General features: G+C 42.9%; 1 protein-coding gene across 5 annotated transcripts in view; it reads right to left on the minus strand.

Annotated features, from left to right (window-relative positions):
* Nucleotides 1–2,676: 2,676 nt before the first annotated feature.
* The window catches only part of rai14 (retinoic acid induced 14), an 85,992-nt gene continuing 67,933 nt past the window's right edge, over nucleotides 2,677–20,735 (minus strand). Inside the window, exons 10-22 of one of the 5 annotated variants that reach the window (XM_080755264.1) lie at nucleotides 19,612–19,640; nucleotides 18,378–18,464; nucleotides 16,987–17,076; nucleotides 14,812–14,952; nucleotides 13,776–13,871; nucleotides 11,989–12,828; nucleotides 10,914–11,201; nucleotides 10,078–10,322; nucleotides 8,539–8,707; nucleotides 7,117–7,284; nucleotides 6,363–6,521; nucleotides 5,833–5,898; nucleotides 2,677–4,758 (exon numbers count right to left, since the gene is read on the minus strand). In XM_080755264.1, coding sequence (XP_080611390.1) covers nucleotides 4,672–4,758; nucleotides 5,833–5,898; nucleotides 6,363–6,521; nucleotides 7,117–7,284; nucleotides 8,539–8,707; nucleotides 10,078–10,322; nucleotides 10,914–11,201; nucleotides 11,989–12,828; nucleotides 13,776–13,871; nucleotides 14,812–14,952; nucleotides 16,987–17,076; nucleotides 18,378–18,464; nucleotides 19,612–19,640 — 2,465 coding nt within the window. In that variant the 3' untranslated portion in view covers nucleotides 2,677–4,671. Of the gene's footprint in view, nucleotides 4,759–5,832; nucleotides 5,899–6,362; nucleotides 6,522–7,116; nucleotides 7,285–8,538; nucleotides 8,708–10,077; nucleotides 10,323–10,913; nucleotides 11,202–11,988; nucleotides 12,829–13,775; nucleotides 13,878–14,811; nucleotides 14,953–16,986; nucleotides 17,077–18,377; nucleotides 18,465–19,611; nucleotides 19,641–20,735 lie in introns of all 5 variants that reach the window. The other 4 variants (XM_080755263.1, XM_080755262.1, XM_080755266.1 and 1 more) reach the window with 4 other exon arrangements.

Here is a 20,735-nt window from a genome sequence, read left to right on the forward strand (position 1 = left end):
GTGTGTGTGTGTGTGTGTGTGTGTGTGTGTGTGTGTGTGTGTGTGTGTGTGTGTGTGTGTGTGTGTGTGTGTGTGCGCGTGCGCGCGCGCGCCCAGAGGCCTGAATATGGGGACCAGGGAAGGAAACTAAAACGGTCATGCCACCGGTTAGAGGAAACAGAACGGCAGATAAATTACCCAGAGTTGTGCTGGCAGGACATCTGAAGCCTGACTTATAGTCTCCGTCGTACGACGGTGTCGCGTGGCAAAGATAGCTGAGCTACAAGCTCAAAACGCATTGCTGACTTAACGTATTGGGAATGGTAAATACCGTAAATGGGCCGGTTGAGACTGAGGTTTGGGTTAGATTTAGTGTTAGGACTGAGGTTTGGGTTAGATTTAGTGTTAGGCTTAGTAATGTCGGACAACGTGCCTCGTTGCTGTCAAAACAGTAGCCGTGCTCAACGCACAGAATGCAGCTACTGAGATCTTGGTAGGTCTGTAGATGTCTACTGAGACCATGCATGACCATGCATGATTAAACGTGATTTTGTCCCTTTCAGTGAAGCATTCAATTCAAGCATTCAAAGCGGCTGGTAAAATATCAATTTGAGTCTGAGGTTGGCATCTGGTGGGCTTTCATTGACCTTATATTACGTACATTATTCAAGCAGCAAGCGGAGCCACCTTCTCGCTCGAGTGGAGTCTGCGGAACCATATTGCCCACCACTCCTGAATGAAGTGTTTGGTGCTGGGACCTGGTGAGACGTATAGGGGCCTGGACAGGAGGCAACCCACAGAGCCTACAGCCTAGTCCTTCCATGCACCAGAAGCTTACCTCCCAGCCTGGCAGAGTAGTTCTGGAGTAGTTCCAACGGATTGTGTGGCCCTGGTTTTTCCCTAATGGGACTGATTGAGGGTATAGCTACTGGGACGTAAGTCGGGACTTGATCACCCCGGCTGGCCGGCTGGGTCGCCTGAGTGAGAGGTATGATGTTCGAGAGACGCGAAACCCTGATGACCTTGGGATACATCACCGAGGATACGTCCCATGTGCATCCATACAATGTTTTTTGTTATGAATTAATAATTATAATTATTATACTCATGTGCAGGGTTCACTACACATTCCTTTAGAGTTCAAATTCAGTAATACCCAGATTTTTACTGTGCTCTCACAAAACAAGAAGGTGTCATAATATTAACAATTTGTTAATTGTGCTACATGTCAATAGCCTAAGAAACCTCGTGACCTGTGTTTAGTTGAGAATGAGAGTACATTTTGTTAACTTAATTGTGTTCTCATGGTGAATGTCAACTACTTATTCTCTATTGTAAATGATAAAGAAAAAAACTGTCTATAATAAAGTTGTTTGCAAAGAAATGTCATCCTCTCTCTGTTCATTATGCATGTTTTGAATTATGAAAGTAACATCCAAAACAACATACCACAGAAAAGATTACAGATTCACAATTTATTTAAAGTGGGCATTAAAAGCCAATGGCAAACAAAAACATTTAGATTTTCACTATAAAACGGTCGATAAAAGAAATAACCATAGAATACGTTGTTTCCTCATCCCTTTGACAGAACTTTGAGAAAGGCCTATTTTACTCTCTGCAATGCTGAGAGAGAAGTCGACGGTATATATCCTAGCTAGCCACATTGACAACAGACAATCTCACAAAAAAGAAAGGTTTTCTACTCAGGGTATAAAGAATTGTGGATGAGGTTCAATTTCATTCAAGTTCGAGTAAGAAAAAATGGAACGGATTGGGGTTTGCGGTTCTGAATAAATCGGGTTCAAATTAATTGCCAGTAATTAGCTGAATATGTTTCTGAACTTATGGCAGCTGGCTCTAGTGTAAATAGTGCATTCTAAGCAGTGTTGGGCAGTAACTTTTTACTTTATAATATATTACTGTAATATGATATTGTATCTAAGGGATGGCCAAACCAATAATTATATATTTCAGTTACTAATCTGAGGGTTGGGGTAGCGAAGGTAGTGGTAATATAACGAGTATAGTAACGCACCAAACTACATTTGATACCAAGTAATAATAAAGTTATATTATTACTTTAACGCATTACACTTCCTGAGTAACTCGCCCAACAACAACTAATTCTAAATAATCGTAATAGTGTTGAGATTAATGTGAAATGACAAAGGATCATGGTTCTGAAAACTAGATGTACTATACATACATGCAGCAGTGGTTCCCAAAGCGTTCAGTTTGAGACAGACCCAAAAGAGAGATTAGAGTTGTAACCTGGACACAAACGGCCAATCTACAAGCTTGCAACATGGCACTAATTATTATAGTTTTTATTTGTGGAAATTTCCAGGATATTTTTTTTTAATTGTAAAAAAAGATAACTTGGATCCGTCACCCACAAATGGGTCCCGAACCACTGTTTTCAATGGTATAAAGGGGTATAGTGGTTAAACTGATGTTGATGCTATATCCTAACACATTTTCTGGACCCTGCCCCCCACCGGGTTGTTGAGAAACTCTGCAGTATAAGGCAAAGGCGTTTAGGCTGGCACTTGTCATGAGACAGAGCTCTGGCATATCATATTGCTGAAACCTTGTATCTCCATATTTCATCCCCCCCCCCCCCCCCCCCCATAAATGTATGCCCCATTTTATAGCATTAAAATAGGGTTCATAACGCATGCACTGTGAGCTTCTAGATCTGCTATTTTAGCTGTTTGCCTATGATGACATTCCAGGTTGAAAGTGTTTAAAGTCTGTCACACAGATCACAAGATTTTTGAGTGGTGCAACCACTCCTATAGACAGCTATGTGTGTGGCTGTGTCCATGGCTGTGTCCGAGCACAAAAATAGCGTTATAGCGTTTGTTCACCACCAGGTGTCACTATTGCACAGCCTAACACACAGACACACACAGGCCAGGGAGGGCTTTGTACAGTACAGTACCACTCACTTCAGACGGGTCTGATTTTTGTTCTATTTCCTGATAAGGTAACGGTTTGGACATACAAGGTTTCCACCAGCGAGTGACGATACTGTATGTAATTATTCTTTTCAAGCAAACTAAATTCTGTGCAAACGATATTATAGAAAGACTAGACCAGAGCGGTTGAAATGAAATAAGGATCATTGCCAGCTACTGTTTTCTGAGACCAGGGCAATAATAACGCACATGTTGCTAGGCATTGTTAGAGACAATCTTCTACAGGGATTTTCAGTATGTTAAATCAATCGAATTCAATTAACCGCCAAACTATAAAAGCGAATATAAGAGACAGGGCAAAAACAACTAAACAACATTCAGGTGACACTAGACATCATAGTGCATTAATATACGTAGTTGAAGAAAAACATTGTATTAATTCTTACAAAACAAACAATCAACAAAACAAGGCCATCAATAGTACAGCTATCAAACCTCTTTTTCTCTTCTCAAAAGTACAGTAACTTGGGGGGGGAAAGGTCACGGATTATACATTTCAATAAAATACATTTGTATAAATGCTTTGTGCCAATAGGAAAATATTGATAGAAACAGCATCATACATTTCTTCATCTGAAGTGCAGCCCCCAAAAAACACAGCATTTCTGTGGTTTGATTTCTGAGTACAAATGTCGCACGTGTTGTCATCATGTGACAAATAATTTAGTGTATTAAGAAGACGCGGAAGACAACAACGTAACAAGCAAAATAAAACTAACACTGTTGATTCATAGAGATCCATACGATTAACAGCAGCGAAGTGCTGTCATTGCTCAAAGCTGATTTTGAGGTTTTTCAAACAAAACTTGCTCGTGTATGTGTGTCTGACATTTTGTGCATACTCCCACAGTTATTATAGTTAGTTATAACAAATATGTATTAGTTTCAATTCAAGTTTGGTGTTTGGTATTATTAAGTAGTTTTAGGAATTAACGTTTTTCTTTGTTTGGGTTTTTTTTTCTTTCGTTTTTATTGTCGTTTCAGTATTTATTTTTCCCTTTTAGTCTTAGGTTTATTAAGTACAATAACCCTGGTATACGCACGCACGCACACACACACACACACACACAAACACACGCGCGCATGCATTTTCATGCGTATATGACTTAGTGATGTGGTACATACGGTATGTAGTGTAAGGTCAATGTCAGACATGAAAGACTTGATATAAACTACAAACTATAACAAGTTTAGCTGGGTAGCTAACAGCCTCTTTGTTCGATTGAAAGACAAACAAACAAAAAATGTGCTCACAGTGTCACTCATTTGTAAATCCACGCTACTCCTCACTTCCAATCAGCCACCAGGTACCTTTTCAGAGACGTGGTTGGTTGGCACTTGGCAGCCATCTTCGTTGTAGTGGCAGACAACAAAACAGGCGGATTAGGACCCATTTGTACTGTTGTTCAAAGGCATCAACTCTTTTCTCTGTTGAAAATACATTGGGTTTTTTTGGTACTGTATACGCTACAGCATAAAGTATGAATTTGCCATTAATGCCAATGGAAAAGAGATGCTAGATATAGTAGCTGAGAGCAGCAGTTCACTTGTTTTTGGAAGACTTTAGCCTGATTTACTGTATACATAGTTGCGTGACTAAGTATAACCTGATTTATACTTGGTTGGCTGAGTGTAAATACAAGCGTGAGCTTGTAGATCCGCGGCTATTTTCCGTGGTAGGCCTGGGACGTGAATGAAATGACGTGTCTCAGCATGACTCCTTGGCTGGACTCGGCATCTTGCACATCATCAGTATCTGCTTCAGGGCTTTCTGGACGTCCTCATCCATCTGACCCTGGAGGAGCACACCGAACAGAAGACGTTCACGTTGATTTTCAATACAATAATGACATTAATCTACTTAATCGACCAAATATGAGACAAAGCGATGTGAAAGCGTGTCAGAGCCGTGATGAAAACAATGAAACAGTGGAAGGCCACGCGACAAATTCCCTGTTACAGTACAGGGCTGGGCGTCATGACTTTAAATCAATATCACAAAGTGTTCTGTTCTCAATGTGTGTGGCGAGTACACAGATAAACAGACAGCTAACAGTCGACTTGGAGAGATGGTCGGAGGCAGAGTAAAGTTTTGAAGGTGCTCTTACTTCTTCTCCAAGTCGACTGTTAGCTGTCTGTTTATCTGTGCACTCGCCACAGACATTGAGAACAGAACAGTAAAAAGACGATTCTTTCAAGACAATTGTTAGCTGTCTGTTTATTTGTGTACCCTCCACACACATTGAGAACAGAACACAAAGATTATTTCAAACTTTTGCCTCGATTAAGATTAACCCATTTCTCGCCGACATCGCCTTTTCACACCTTTTCTTCTAATGGTGCTCGGCGCACCATTCGGCGCATATCTCTTGAATACCCGGTGTATATTGTAAAATCAAAGTCAATGTAACTCTGAGAGTGTAAAAATGGAACCAAACCCGTTAGGGTCCATTTGGTTCCATTTGTACAGAGTTACAGAGCCATAAGGGTCCATTTGGTTCCTAATTATCATTTAGCTGGGGACCCCCTGGAACTCCCTCTGGGGGTCCCTGGACCCCACTTTGGGAACCACTGGTCTATGGGGACGCAGACTTTTGAACGTGAATATCTCGGAAACTTCTTTTTGGGTCAAAACAAGCTAGATTTGCGCCTCATTTCCCCAAACGATATCATCCTCGCTTATGTATGTTTTGGGTGGATTGAATGACATTTGCAGCAGCCGTTAAATAAAGTACTAGGAAGTACAATTTGGCTGCACATCTGAAAATAGGTTGTTCCAGGGACCTCCCGGTAGCAAAGGTATGAGTTAAAAACATTCACTGTGAAAGAATATATATTCCTGAATGGGTTTTAAACTAGTAGAAGGTACCTGAACGGCATAGAGCAGATGCATCCTGTAGACTGATACGATCTCATGGTGCTGCTTCTTGGACTCCTGGAGAAAATAATAATAGGAAATAAAAAAAAATCAGAAAAAAATAACTACATAAGTTCAGTCAGAACAACTCATGAATGGATGTATATTTTTATTGAATATAAAATGAGCAATTTATTTTGGTTTGGCGATGAATTGGATCTGCTTTTTAGGTACTCAGAGCAAGAGCATCAGTCCCTTAACCATAGGGACTCTAGCTAGACAGTAGCTAAACAGCAGATCCAAAACGACAGGTGGTAGCTGGGGTGGAGGAGGGTGAGACAGGTGATAGCTGGGGTGGAGGAGGGTGGTAGCTGGGGTGGAGGAGGGTGAGCAGCAAAGCTTTAAAGCAGACAGCAGCACAGCGGCGTCAGTGTGCAGCAAGCAAGCAGTTTGAACAGTGCAAACTTAGCCGGTATGAAGATGGAGTGAGCTTGTATTTTCGTTTTGGACATTATAAGGCGTTGAAATGAGAAGAGTCTTACCGCTAGCTGGTACTGCAGCTGTTTGACTTGTTGCTGCAACGTCTCCATCTGTAGGCCCTGCTGCTGCCTCTTGGCGGCGGTAGAGGAACCGTACGACAGCTGTGATAGGCTGTTCAAAGCCTCCTTCAACTTGGCCACCTCCCGTGATAGGTCATCAATCTGATAGGGATATCACATGGGGAAATGTGAACATTTACATTAATTGACATTCATTCATCTTCAGTTCATATTATACTGCATATGAATGTGCATTTAGAAATTTGAACGCACTCTCAAATCGGACAACATTTACAGCTGCCGATTCCAAATGTAGTAGACTAAGCCTACTACACATTTGGATCTTGTCCTGTAGGCCTCTATGTATGGGTCTGGTTCTAGTATATGGGTGCATTTGTAAATGTCATGCTACCAGGGGAGAAAGTGGTGGGGAGTAGAGATAAAATAAATTACTTCAGGATCAGGTGCAGTGCAGATATGAAGATCATTTGTACACAACTACCATTATCATTGTTTCGAGCAATTCAATTGCTACGTAATTCACTAGGCTGAGGTCGACACAACTACACTGGTCAGCCTGCAATGACATGCATAAGATCAGGTCATCCCAGCTTAGTAAGAGGTTCAAAGTAAAAAATATTTAGGACCACCGTCGAGCCGATTCTACTCTATGGCTCTGAGAGACACTTTCAAAGAAATGAGAGAATTAAAAGAAAGGGGGAAAAAAAAGAAAAAACAATAACTATGCGTCGCCTACCCTTTTGTTCTTCTCCCTCTCGGAGCTGACGTGGTTCTCCACCAGCTGCTTGAGCTGAGAGACGCCGTCCTGGGCCTCGGCCAGCCGCGCGCTCAGGGTCTGGTTCTCCTTGTCGCTGGACATGACCAGCTCCTGCAGGGCGTCGCGCTCTGCACGACTCTCACGTGCCTGGTGGACAGTGGTGGGGAAAAAAAGGTATGCTCAAATGGGCTCTGTATTGCATATTACACGCCATTTTGGAAAGAACTTGGGGGCCCTTCCGTACTTCCTTCACAGGTGTTACCGATGATATCAGTAATGAAGGCTCTGTTCCATTCTGGTCAAACTGTGTCAGGGCGCTGCTATTGTGCATGTTGGCTCACTGGAAATACTCTAGTCTACAGTCTACAGTCTACACTGCTACACCAGTGGGTCTCAAAGTGTCCTTGAGTGGGTTCCAAATGGCCCCGTACAGGTGTGTAACTCAACAAATGGAACCATTTTCCATTCGTCTCATTTGTACACTCTCAGAGTTATGGGGGTCCTTGAAATTAAAACGTTTGACAAACCACTGAACACTAAACGGAACAGAGCCCCAAACTCCCAAACTCTTCTCCCTTCTGGCTCCAGAACTATGGAATGCACTCAGAACTGCAGCCTCACTCCCAATCTTCCGCCGTAGTCTGAGAACCCACCTCTTCAGACTCCATCTTGTAGCACTGTAGCACTTGCCCTAGCCCCGACGAACGACCTTACAGGCGAATGCAAAGGTTCAACTTATGTAACTTAGATAGCATTTTATGTAGACATAGCACTAGATAGTGTGCATAGTTTCATTATATAGATAAATTCCACTGTTATGTTCTTAGCTTACGTATGATTCATGAGAACTAGTTTTTACGTATGTACTGTATCGCAATGTTTTTGTTCTTGCTTAATGCAAGTCGCTCTGGATTAAGAGCGTCTGCTAAATGCCTAAATTGTAAATTGTACACAGAGCCCATTGTTTTACTTAAGTAAAAGTCATTGGCATCAAAATGTACTCGAAGTACAAACAGTAAAGGTGCAGAATGTCCCAGTGGACCAAGAACCTGGTCAATAATTGGTTAAGATCTATCCATATGTTGGTTCCACTTTTCGTTATGTAACTGATTTCTTGGTGGTGAGAACCTGCCCACTCTGTTGACTATTCCAAACACTGTAAGTGTATACAAGGCATAGAAAAACTAATAGAATGCGCACATCACTTAGTTGAGGTGCTGGGTTTGGAAATCATCTGGTCAAACTGTTTGACCTGATCAAGGGCCTTGGCCATTGGAGCAGATGACTGTAGAGGTTTATTCTTCAGTGTATACAAGGGACACATGGCTACGGTATATCCACCATGGTCCTTTGATAACAGTACATTCTATATTTTCACATTTCCTTCAGCCAGTCGCTCACCTCCTGCCACGCGGCTGCAGCCTCCAGAGCCAGCTCGTCCTGCTTCCTGAGGGCCCCCTGGAGGAGCTGCGTCAGGTGGTTCACCTCGCCCTCCAGGCCCTGTCTCATGGAGTCGTGCTCCGCACGGGAGACCGAATGGTCCGGGGCGTCATCCTTCTCCACTGTCAGCCTTATTGTAAAACAAGCACAGTTAAACTTAACTTAGGTCAATGGTTCTCAAACGTTTTAATTTCAAGGATTATCCACATAACTCTGTAACAAGAGTGTACACATGGAACAGAATGGACCCGGAAGAATCACCAAGATTCCACTATGAGGCGCGTCCGGTTTTGGGTTCCATCTTGGATGCTAAATTAGTAGCGTTAATGCTAGCGAGCGAAAACACAGCGAGTCAATCTTATAGTGATATCAGACGCCTCAAGACGAGCCCAGTTGCCGTGAGCGCCATGCGTAATTAATTTATATGACGAGTATACTGTCCTTAGGATCCAATGTGTTAGATTATCGATAGAATAATCGCCATCTAAATAATCTACAGTTGCATCCTCACATTTCTCCTCTACAACGAAGTACAGTATATAGTATAGGCCAGGGCTTAAAGGGACACCTGACCCTTTTTGCAAAGAAATATAATATGTTAATGATTTTTTTTATTTTTTTATTAATAAAAATAAACTAGAACTGCACTCTGTCGAGTGCATACTTGCTTGTTGCACAGTAGTAGGCCATAAATGGCCAACTAGTGCGCAAGTAGAGCGCGCAAGTACTTTAGACCGTTATAAACTGTCACTTTTGATGCGTTTGCACCGTCCCTGCAAATTGTGCCTGATACGGCAGTGGTGCCAGATTACATACATGTATACACAGGAGCATTACCTTTAATCCTCCCAACACTAAAACATATCGTCATTATGTCACCATCGAAAACCAATTACACTCTGGCATTGGGTCCTTTAATCCACATATTTCTTACGTCATCATTGAGAGCTAGTTATACATATACTATGTATATGTCATCTGTAAGTTGATTAGCGGTATACTGTGGTTACTTTGCGTCAAAAACCGTCCCAGCCAACCCGCCACTTTTGATGCGTATGCAAATAAAACAGCAAATTTGTGCCCGATTTGCTGGGACCAGATTACATAAATGACCATATTTCTTACGTCATCATTGAGAGCTAGTCATACATATACACACCATGTACTCTGGTCCCAGCAAATCAGGCACAATTTGCTATTTTATTTTACAGATTATATATATATTATATGTATGACTAGCTCTCAATGATGATGTAAGAAATATGGTCATTTATGTAATCTGGTCCCAGCAAATCAGGCAAAATTTGCTATTTTATTTGCATACGCATCAAAAGTGGCGGGTTGGCTGGGACGGTGCATACGGACCGGGCAAAATTATTACTTGCGCGCTCTGCTTGCGCAAGTAATAAAGTGTCCCTTTAAGTGGTTAAGTAACAGCAGCAGCTATGAGGCACAACAATCTTCGCTTCCAGGCTTGAATGCAGTTGTGATTACACCCACCTCTTCTGCAGAGCGTCCACCTGCAAGGTCTTCTGGGACAGCTGCTGTTTCAGAGCCTCCGATTGGCTCTCCAGCTCTTTGATGGCGCTGCCCAGCGAGGACACCACCTGCGTGTGGTCGGCGAGGGCCACGGAGTCTCGCGCCTGCGCCTCCGCCTCCTGCCTCAGGAGGGCCATCTCCTGCCGAGAGGCCGCGCTCTTCTTCTCCACGTCGCTCAGCAGCATCTGTAGCTCCTCCACCCTGTTCTTTAAAGGGATTGTGACATTAAAAAAATAAGTTTTTTGTATAATAAGCTCAATTGTAGCCAAAAAACATGAACTTTTAACATTCCGAAGATCTTCCGTGGTCTGGGTGTTTTCTAGCTCAAACAAGTGCTCCGATTTGTCTGTGGAGTGCAAAGATAGGCAAAAATAGGGTGCATTTTGCATCCCAAAACGCAGTTTAGAATTAAGGGACGCAAAAAAACAACGCTACTGTAATACTGTACTGTTTTTTTTATTCTAGTTTATTTTGCTAGCTTTAGTTATAATAATCGTTTCTTCTTCCGTTTTCTACATGAATATAACCACATTATAACCATATAAAATGAAATGGGAGTTAAATGCTGCAATTTGTAAAAATGGCAAAATATGGGTGGGACTCAACAAATGTCCCTGGGACTCATCTAAAAGACCATCCCTGCATCCCGGGACTCATTACATTGAAAACCTATTTACATCACTCCACAAATCATTTTCATTGCAGCTCAAAAGGGTTCAGAACACCCTCCATGGGTGTAAATGGAGGTCATAAAACGAAAAATACAAATAAATGAAAATTAATGTCATGAATGAAACCTTTAAAGCCTGGAGCTGCTGTTGCTCCGAGGACGGGGAGGAGGACGGCGAGGCGGCGGGGGAGGAGGAGGCGGGAGGGGGGGAGGGGGACGCACAGCTGCTCCCCGCGGTGCGCGCCTCGGCCAGCTGCTTCTGCGTGGTGCCCAGCTGGCTCTTGGTGTCGCTGTAGGAGTGCGACAGTTCCAGCAGGCGGCGCTGCAGTCCGGCGACCGTCTCGTTCATCTCGGCCTTCATCTCCTCAAAGTCTTTGGCTGCTCTCTCTACGGGCACCGTACCCCGCAGAGCCTCCTGGACAGCAGGGCGAAAGACAGGGAGTAACATGTATGAGGGAAGACACTGTGGGGTGACTGGGGGTCAGTGGCTCAAAGGTCATGTAATGCAGTGGTGTGTAAGAAAACAAAGCAAAGAATCTATTTCCTTTGCCATAAGATCCTTTGGTGCTAGTAGACGGATTCTTCTTTTGTTTTCCACTTCTGTTACTAAACAGTTGTTCAAAGATTGTTGGACAACCACTTCAGAGACTCTAATACTAGCCATGTTTTGTATAGGTTGCTGCCTTCAGGAAGGAGATATGGTGCATCAGTGGACTTTGAGGCTTAATCAGGTTTTTGGCCAGGACTAGACTGAGCTGTGGACAATGCTCTGTGCCCTTACTGTATGTCTCTATGTATGTATGTAACTGTATTTTTATTTCTGTTTTTACCGCTGCGACGTCCTTGGCTTTCAACGTGCAAGGCAACGTTGCCAACATGGCAGGTGGCAGCGGGTGACATGCAGCTGAACATGCAAATGACTATAAAACAATAATAATAAAACAATTGGGCCAAACAAATAATTAGAATGAAGAAGAAAATGGCAACACCCTTTTTGTTGTTTTTATTTTAACTCGAGTTGGCTTTATACAACGCTTGTAAGGTCTTTAAATAAATACTTTTTGAATGGGGAAAATAGCAGATCTACAAGCTCATAGGCACCGATTTCCCAGTCAATCATCTATATAACACTCCTACTGGGCAATGGAGCCAGCAGGAACCACTCACTGTCTGCAAGCACCTTCGAGTGAGACAAACGTTACCTGGAGCATCCTGATCTCCTCCTGTGCCTCCTTGTGGAGTTCCTCCATTTGTGCCGCCTTCCTCTCCTGCTCCTTTCCTTTCACAGTCCCTCGTTCCTCCTCGGCCCTCCTCCTGAGCCCCTCCTCCAGCTGTCTGATTCGCTGAGCCGCCTGCTCCTGCTCGGACCCCGATTGGACGAGCTGAGCCTTCAGCTGTTTCACTTCCTGCTCCAGCGAGGACCTGCGTCTCGGAGCCTGCGGCTTCTCCGTGCCGTCGCTCCCCCTCTCCCCTCCTCCGCCTTGCCGCCCAGTCGGAGTTCTCAGTTCCTGCACCTCCTCCACGGCCTGGTGGTACCTCTCCTGAGTCTCCGTCAGCTTCGCCTGAAGCTCCGCCAGACTCTCCAGCAACTCTCCCTCTCGCCTTCTCTCTCTCCCACTCTCCTCCTCCTCCTCCTCCTCCTCCTCCTCCTCTCTCTCTGGACCTCTCTCCGACACGGCGCCAGGCTTCAGCTGGGCCTGCAGTGAGCGGTTCTCTTTTCGGCTCTCCAGCAGTTTGGTCTGGACACTCTCGAGGGCCTGCCTCAACAGACCGAGCTCCTCTTTGCCGGCATCCTGTCCTCCTCCTCCTCCTCCGCTCTCCTCTTCCTCGTCTCCGTCTTCCTGTCTTAGAGACGCACTTCCTGAAACCCTGGACGTGTCCTCGTCGGCCTGCTTAGTGGGAGCGGGCGCTTGGCTAGTGGGAGGGACGTGTGGCAGCGAATCAAAATCGTCCTGAGTGGAGTGGAAGGAGGAGTTGGAGGCCATGCTGTTAGGCCTGCTGTCCTCTTTCAGGTCCTCACTGCCCTGGAGGGACGGACGTTTCTGCATCGGGGGGGGGAGGGATGAAAATCACTTGTATGACTATGATGGTAGACTGGCATGTAGTTCCATCACAATGTTACTAAACTAAAGACAAGTGGAACCAAGGGTCCATCTGGTTCCACTTCTATCCTCTCAGAGTTACAGAACAATGTATGGGTCCATTTGGAACCCGCTCAATGAATCCTAGGGGTCCCTAGGGACCCCCCACTTTGAGAAACACGGTACCAAAACCACAGCCATCAGTTAAAGACTGAGAATTAACAAATCGTGCTGTGTATATATAAAGCTTGGGGCTTATTTATCAAAGTGTGTGTACTGTAGTTTCCGGTAAAGATTCTGGCTTATTAGGCAGAATCTGAGAGGGTCGTCGTTTGGAGGTCGGCGGCCAATTTCATATAATTTCTGGGGTCCTTGACATGAAATAGTTTGAGAACCACTGATATAGAAACATAGTTTTTTCAGAAAACGTATAGGATTTAGAAGATTTTTTAGAATCGGCCTCAGGTCTAAATGGGTTAGCCAAACTTAATATTAATTGTATATGTTATTAATGCAAGAACAATGGCTTCTATTTCTGCATCCTAACTTTCCAGCTAGAGAAAAGGCTGCAGTTTTGATCGTCTTGGATTCCCCATCGATGATGTCATCGGTGGCCACCAATGAGACACAGAGCGAGTAGACAGAAATTATGGCATCTTATAATTAGCATCGGTGAGAAGCAATGTCATGAAATCAGGATGGAAAATGGGTGCAGTACTTAGTTTAGACAGTTTTTGGTTTAGACTATAGTCATTGGTTAGACCAGTCATTAGTCCTACAACTACAACCCATCTCAAACCCTCACCCTAAACCTAACCTCCCACGAGGAAGCACACCTAAACCTAACCTTAACCCATGTCTAACCAATGACTAGTCTAAACTAAGTATGCACCCCAAAAGAGTCTCACCTTTAGCATGACAGCAAGCTGCTGGTTTTCCAAGGTGAGAGCAGCAACTTTGGCTTGAAGAACACAAACCAGGGCAGAGGCTGCCGTACCACTGTGCTCAGTCTATATGTAACGCACACACACAGACACACACACACACACACACACACACACGTAAACACACAGGCATGAAAGCAGCGATCGGGACCAAACGCTACCTAGGGAAACAACAAAACGGGTTTCAACATGTCTAAAAGGTAGGTAAGACCTCCTTCAAGAATGTAGGGTGAATACGTTCAGCAGTAAAGAGTCTGTCTGTTTCCAAGGTATGGCAGTCAGTCAGTCGCTTTGAAGCCCTCCAACAAAGTGTTTAAGAAACCTTTGGCCCGAACATAAAGGGCAAGCGCACACAATGAGACCTCGGCTTACGTCTTCGTGAGATTAGCCGCTTAAATAAAAGGTTATAAATACAAAGGAAAAGATGATGCTGGGAAGGTTAGTAGAATTAGTTTGAGTTGTCCTATAATCTGCCGTGCTTAACCAAAGTCTGTGACAAGTCTGTGTCTGCATTGCAAATGTTGACTGAAATGTTTTCAACAATTTTCAGACATGCTTTTCGCATCAAGATCTCACTTTATTAGGCACCAACATGATCAGAATAAATGTTTTGGACAGTATATTTCCGCATGTCCATATTGTCCTAAACAGGTCAGCGTCTGCACTCTGGACTCTGGACAGTAACTGACCCCTAGTAAAAAATGGGCCCCAAATGAAATGGATCATTAAACGTATCGTATTGTTTGAGAACAATCAATCAATAGAGTCTTTTCTACCTTTCAGTTGAAATGGCCAAATGAACCATTCTGTAAACCCGATTAGTCAGTTAGTCAGTCTCGCTCAGAGTCAGTAAACACACACACACAATTGTTTTTTCGCATGGGAAACAGCTGACCTACAAGCTCACGACGCGTCCTTTTGGGCCTGTCAAAATCGGCTATTCTTTGGCGCACGTCGAAATGTAAACAACAACAAAAGGCTATTTGTGGTATAGTTTCACCTGTGCATCCTGCTCCGGAGCGGTCGCCGCGGTCTGCTCCACCATGTGCTTCAAGTCGTCGATGGTCTCCAGCAACATGCTCTTCTCCTCCTGGAGCCTCAGCACATCCTCCCGCAGCGCCGTTCCTCCAACCTCGTCCTCCTTCAGAAGAGGAGCAAAGGGGAGGAGAGATGGAAGGAAGGGGGGGGGTCAGGGCCCAGCAGTGGAATTATAGGAGGGAGAGAGGGAGTGAGGGAGGGGGGAAAACAGAAAACAAAAATAGGAAATGAAAGGGAAAAAAAGAGGAGCAATAGGGTGACAGAGGAATGTCAAGATTTAAACTCCCCCAGGAAGTGGTCGCTGAATATTCATTATAATGTTTAATCCATTAAGACTAAGGTTATTATGTGCCGCCACGCACGTACCTTAAGACCATCGGGTCAGGGTCTGCTGAGGGTGACCCATAAGGCTAATTTGGTCACTAAAGGGGATCGGGCTTTTGTGGTTAAATAAGGCCCCAATGCTCTGGAATAGCCTACCAGATGAACTGAGGCTAACCCAGTCACTAACACATTCTAAAACCCTCCTGAAGACCCCTTTTTTATAGAATAGCCTTTGCATCTCCCTGATTCTTATCGTGTTTGTGTTTGTTATTTTGCATTTTCTACAGTTTTGTCTTTTGCATCTGTGACGTATTATGTTGTTATTGATGTCTGACTGTTCAAAGCACTTTGTGCTATATAAATAAAGTTTTTTTAAGACCTGAGGTCAAGATTTAAACAAAAATTATTCTAATTCATGACAGTTTTCTGAAAAACACATGTTGAACTGTATCAGTGGTGCTCAAACTATTTCATGTGAAGGAACCCAAAATTGATATACATAATTTGGCCGCGACCACAATCTGAAAATATGTTGTTCCAGGGACCCCCCAGAAGCAAAGATTTGAGTTGAAAACGTTCGCTCTGAAAGAATATATATTCAAAGATTTGCGTCACATTTTCTTCAAAAATAGCAGATCTACAAGCTTGTATCGCGGCACTCTGTGCCATGCTATGAGCTTGTAGATCTGCTATTTTTCAATAGCTAAAGTATAACATAATGCTTAAAACACCAAAAGGGGTTCCCGTCCTGAATGTGTTAAGCTCCCAGGAAGTGTTGGCTAAATATTCATTATAATGGTTACATTCATACTAATGTTAATGATTAACAATAATAATAATCCAATTCAATAATCCCAGTGTTTTGGGGCATGTGAGACATCAGGAAACATTCAACGTTTGTCCATTTTGAGCTTGTAGATCAGCTATTTTTAAATAGCTGAATTATAAAATAGGGCTTAAGACTTAAAGCCCTATTTTATACTTCCGCATCGTAAGCCTTAAGTGGATTAAGAAAAGATTTCCCATTACCGTGAGAACTTTGTACGAGAAAATGGTTAAGGATCAGCAGTTCCCAACCTTTTCTCGATCTCTTGAAAATCTCTTAAGCTCGCTCACGGCCCACATTACTTTTTTATATTAATGTTATATCATCATTAAAATAATTTTGCCAATAATTTGGAGGACTTGGAAGACCCTCGCAGCCCACAGGTGGCCTAGATTACAAACTGACTGTGTTGTAACTGTTGTTACAAACGGTGTTGATTTCGTTGACTAAAACTAAGATGAAAAATGTTCGTCAACTACCTTTTTGCACTGACGAAAACTAAATGGAAACTAAATGTAAACTAAGCTATGATGACTAAAACTGAGACTAAATATATTGACAATTTAATCAACAAATACAAACTAGACTAAAATGTTAAAAAATGGACTAGTGGACAAGAGATCCAGTAAAAGTCATTTTACACCTGGTTGCATGCTGAAAATAGCAGATCTACAAGCTCGCAACGCGTCGCAACGTGTCGTTGTGAGCTTGTAGATCAGCTATTTTCAGCACGTGTAAAATCAGTCATTACGACGCCATCAAGGGACATTTTAGTCGACTAAATCAACTGTAGATTTAGTCGACTAAAAGCTTATGATATTTAGTCGACTAAAACTAGACTAACAATAAGACATTCCAGGTGACTAAATGTGATTAAAACTAAATGAAAACTATTCAAAAGACTATGACTAAAACTAAAATCCAAAATTTGCTGCCAAATACAACACTGGTTACAAAAGAAAAATGTGTTTTCTTTTGGTACGTTACCTTGTAGGTGAATGACTTAGGGGTATTACTCTTGCTAGACACCGGGGTTCCAGTGGGGATGATGTATGACGGAGACGACAGTCCAGAATTCTGTCAAAGTGTTGAATAAAATACAAAGTTGATCACTTTGAGTTGACGCCGTGAATTAATACTGTTCGCCAAACACAAGCCTGAATGTGGAGGAGAACCGACGTTCGTCAAGGATGATAAATAAAAAATACTCAGGTTTGTTGTAGTAAAACTGCAAAACCAAACATGTAGCCAAGTGCGGACAAACTGACAGACAGTCAGGTTAAAACAATAAAGTTGCCCCCCCACCCCGGATCAGACTCACCGAAAATGCTCTGGCATAAGCGTAAGCGTGCGTATACTAGCCTATGTCTGATCGAGATCTGAAATCTATCTGAATGACTGTTAAAGCACTTTATTTAAATAGGTGAATGATTACCGGTAATAAAGCACCTAACTTAGCCTACAGTATAACATTGCAAATAGGCTATATCCTATGCTTGTCATCGTCACTTGGAAATAAAATAGGCATGCATGTCCAATTGTCCATGTTTGCCAAAATGTTATATTTTCACGACGTGGTCAAAATCCTCTCGCATGAATGCGCTCATAATGTCTTAACAGAGCCAGCAAAGCACTGTTTGATTAAGCAGATCTAACTAGTAACTTGTAACATAGTGAACATGTTATATCTAACTAGAAAATGCACCAAGTGTCTGTGTGTACGTCTGTAAATCTCGAGAACCGTTCGGCCCACCGACTTCGACACACGCGTTCCACACCACCACAGGGAGTGCAGTGCCCGGTGTCGGTCGGACCCACGGTTGTCCAGAACCTCCCCAGAAAGGCCCCTGCCCGGCCTCTTGACAGGGCCCTTGCCCAGGGTCCATATGGAGCTGGCCTGTTCTGACCTCACAACACTCCATATTTGGGCATGGCTGACACAGAACTCCATATATAGGAATAAAGGGACACAGAGAAATCATTTTCAACTTTCATCATTCCAAGTACCGCCGTAGAGGCTCCACGGGCACCTCTTTAGTTGTTTTTATCGTCGATATCTGCCTTTACAAAATATATTTATTATTTTAGTTTTATACCTTATACGTTTTTTTGGTCAACACCACCTAGATCTCTTGTTTTTCGATATGCACATTGTATAATTTGTATTGATGTATCAAAACATTACACACGCACACGCACACACACACACACACACACACACACACACACACACACACACACACACACACACACACACACACACACAATACCCAATACCCCTAAAGCGAGGCCACAGTAGAGAATATACTGTAGAAATACAGATGAGCATACGATGCATTCAGAGGCAAGCAGACGCTGACAGACGGACATGCATTTACCTGCAGTGGACTAAGAGGAGGTGGGGGTGCTTTTCGTTTTTTGGGTGTAGTGATCCGTTCATCACTTAGTTTAGCTACTTGATCATGCTGGGGAGTGGCCAGCCAAGAAGACAGAGGGAGACAGAGAGAGAGAGAGAGAGAGAGAGAGAGAGAGAGAGAGAGAGAGAGAGAGAGAGAGAGAGAGAGAGAGAGAGAGAGAGGGGTACACAAAACACCGGAAAGAAATAAAGAGAAGGTGGATTTTAGTGCAGGTTAGTGAAAGTGAAGAATAGTCACTCAAAATGAATGCAAAGATCTACGTTTTATTCTCCTAAAAGCAGCTGCAAGGATTTCTTTCTTTCTTTCTTTCTTTTTTTGAGATACAGTACAGACATGGGAAATGCTAATCATATGCTCTTGGTCATATGATGCAGCTAAACATGTACATCAGGTCATACTTAATCATCATTCAATTAATAATTTTAGTAGTTTCAAATCTACAATTATTCATTGGGGTTAATGGTTGATACTGTATTAGCCACTCTCGAACCTGGCGTCCCCATAAGGACGCAAAACTTTCCCCAACTTTGTCCAGTTCCGTCAAGATTATTAAAAAAAACTAGCAAAAAGAGCAGATCTACAAACGTGTCTAGTTTTGAAAATCGTTTAAATTATAAAAAGAGGCATAACTAAAACCATATACTTCAGATGACCGGGATCACCATGGGGTACTGTATGTACTTGGTCCTCTCCTTTTCCCCCTCTACTACACCAGTGGTTTTTCAACCCTTTTCACAACAAGGCCCATCTTATTATTCAGCAATTGAGCCACGGACCACCATTTACTGACATTTAGCTGTCAGACTAAAGACTAAAGAACTAAAGAATATTTTGTTGTCGTCGTATAAGATTTTGTCCAACAATTCCATGCTGTATTGATGTTGGTAGAATTAGGAGAGATCAAAGCAACAATTATTTGACATTCTCTAATACCTCGACCTCCCCGACCTCTTGTAAATGAAGTAATGCAGGTGTTTAACAATAATGTAACTCTTGAGAGTGTCCAGAATAAGGATGCCACGACGTAGTTAAGTGGTTAAAACTCTATTAAACTGAAGCACAGCTTGATAGAAGTTTTACATTAGAGTTTATGATCATTTTGAAATGATTCAACATGTGTTCACATTGTACTGTATACTAACAGTAAGCAAGGACAGCTGCTGCACGGGTAGGAGTTTTAATGTTGATTTCTTACCTGAGGACTTCTGGGAGACTTGGTATCTGCTCACAGGGACAAGAAGGTAACCAGGAATTAGAAGATTCTAAATAAAGGCCTTCTAAACTTCTAACCTAAGTTTTCTGGATAAAGACATTCATATTCAAGACATTAAAATGATATAGAGAGGGTATGCACATGCATAAAGTGAGTGGCAAACAGAGTGTATGGGTTTAACATTGTTTAACGTTGTTTAATGCATTCAGATAGGACTGTCGAGGCCAGAAAGTCGTTTTTCGCCACTCCGTAAGCGTTCCCGCATAAGTTCCGGGTGTGATGATGATGATGTCACTCACATACCCTCTATTGCTATGGCAACAGCTCATGTGACACAGATGCCGTGCCGGACTGTTGACAGCTTACCAACAGGTCCAAGTAGAAAAAAGAAAAGCCTATCAAGTTGGTTGTAAAAAGACAAAACAAATACCATGGTCATGTCTAAATAGTCAATGTAGTACCAGCTTCCACCACACAGGGGAGCCCATTACCTTGGACTGAATTAGAAAAAGGTGAGAAAGGCATCCTAGATCCTCAAACCAGTGACACACACTAAAGTACACAGTATGTTTGTGTGTGTGTGTGTGTGTGTGTGTGTGTGTGTGTGTGTGTGTGTGTGTGTGTGTGTGTGTGTGCGCGCGTCCTAACTAAGTCATCACCCAACACCTACAAGCGCACCAGTAGTCATGTGACCAGTGTGATTGCTTATTGGCAGCCAACTATCTGTATAATAAATTGCCACTGTCAGGCACTTAGGTCAGGCAGAAGTGTAGGCCTACTTAGCAAGTTGCTGTCAGTGGGTTTTATAAATATTTATCGTATCCATTAGAGAATAGAGATTAGAACACACGTTCCTTTTATCCATTTTCTTGAAACGTTTTTTGTTTTGTTTTGTTTTGGACGCACAAGGTTTTTTCCGCCCCGAAAAGTGACGATACAGAAACATGCACTGAGGAACTGACAGTGTGTGCTCTCTCTCTCTCACTCTGTGTGTGTGTGTGTGTGTGTGTGTGTGTGTGTGTGTGTGTGTGTGTGTGTGTGTGTGTGCGCGTGTGTGTTTTGCAGTGGTATAGTACTTTTACTTAAGTACTGTACTTAAGTACAAT

Source organism: Protomyctophum bolini (assembly GCF_963924005.1).
Source record: "Protomyctophum bolini genome assembly, chromosome: 22".
NCBI classification, from domain to species: domain Eukaryota; kingdom Metazoa; phylum Chordata; class Actinopteri; order Myctophiformes; family Myctophidae; genus Protomyctophum; species Protomyctophum bolini.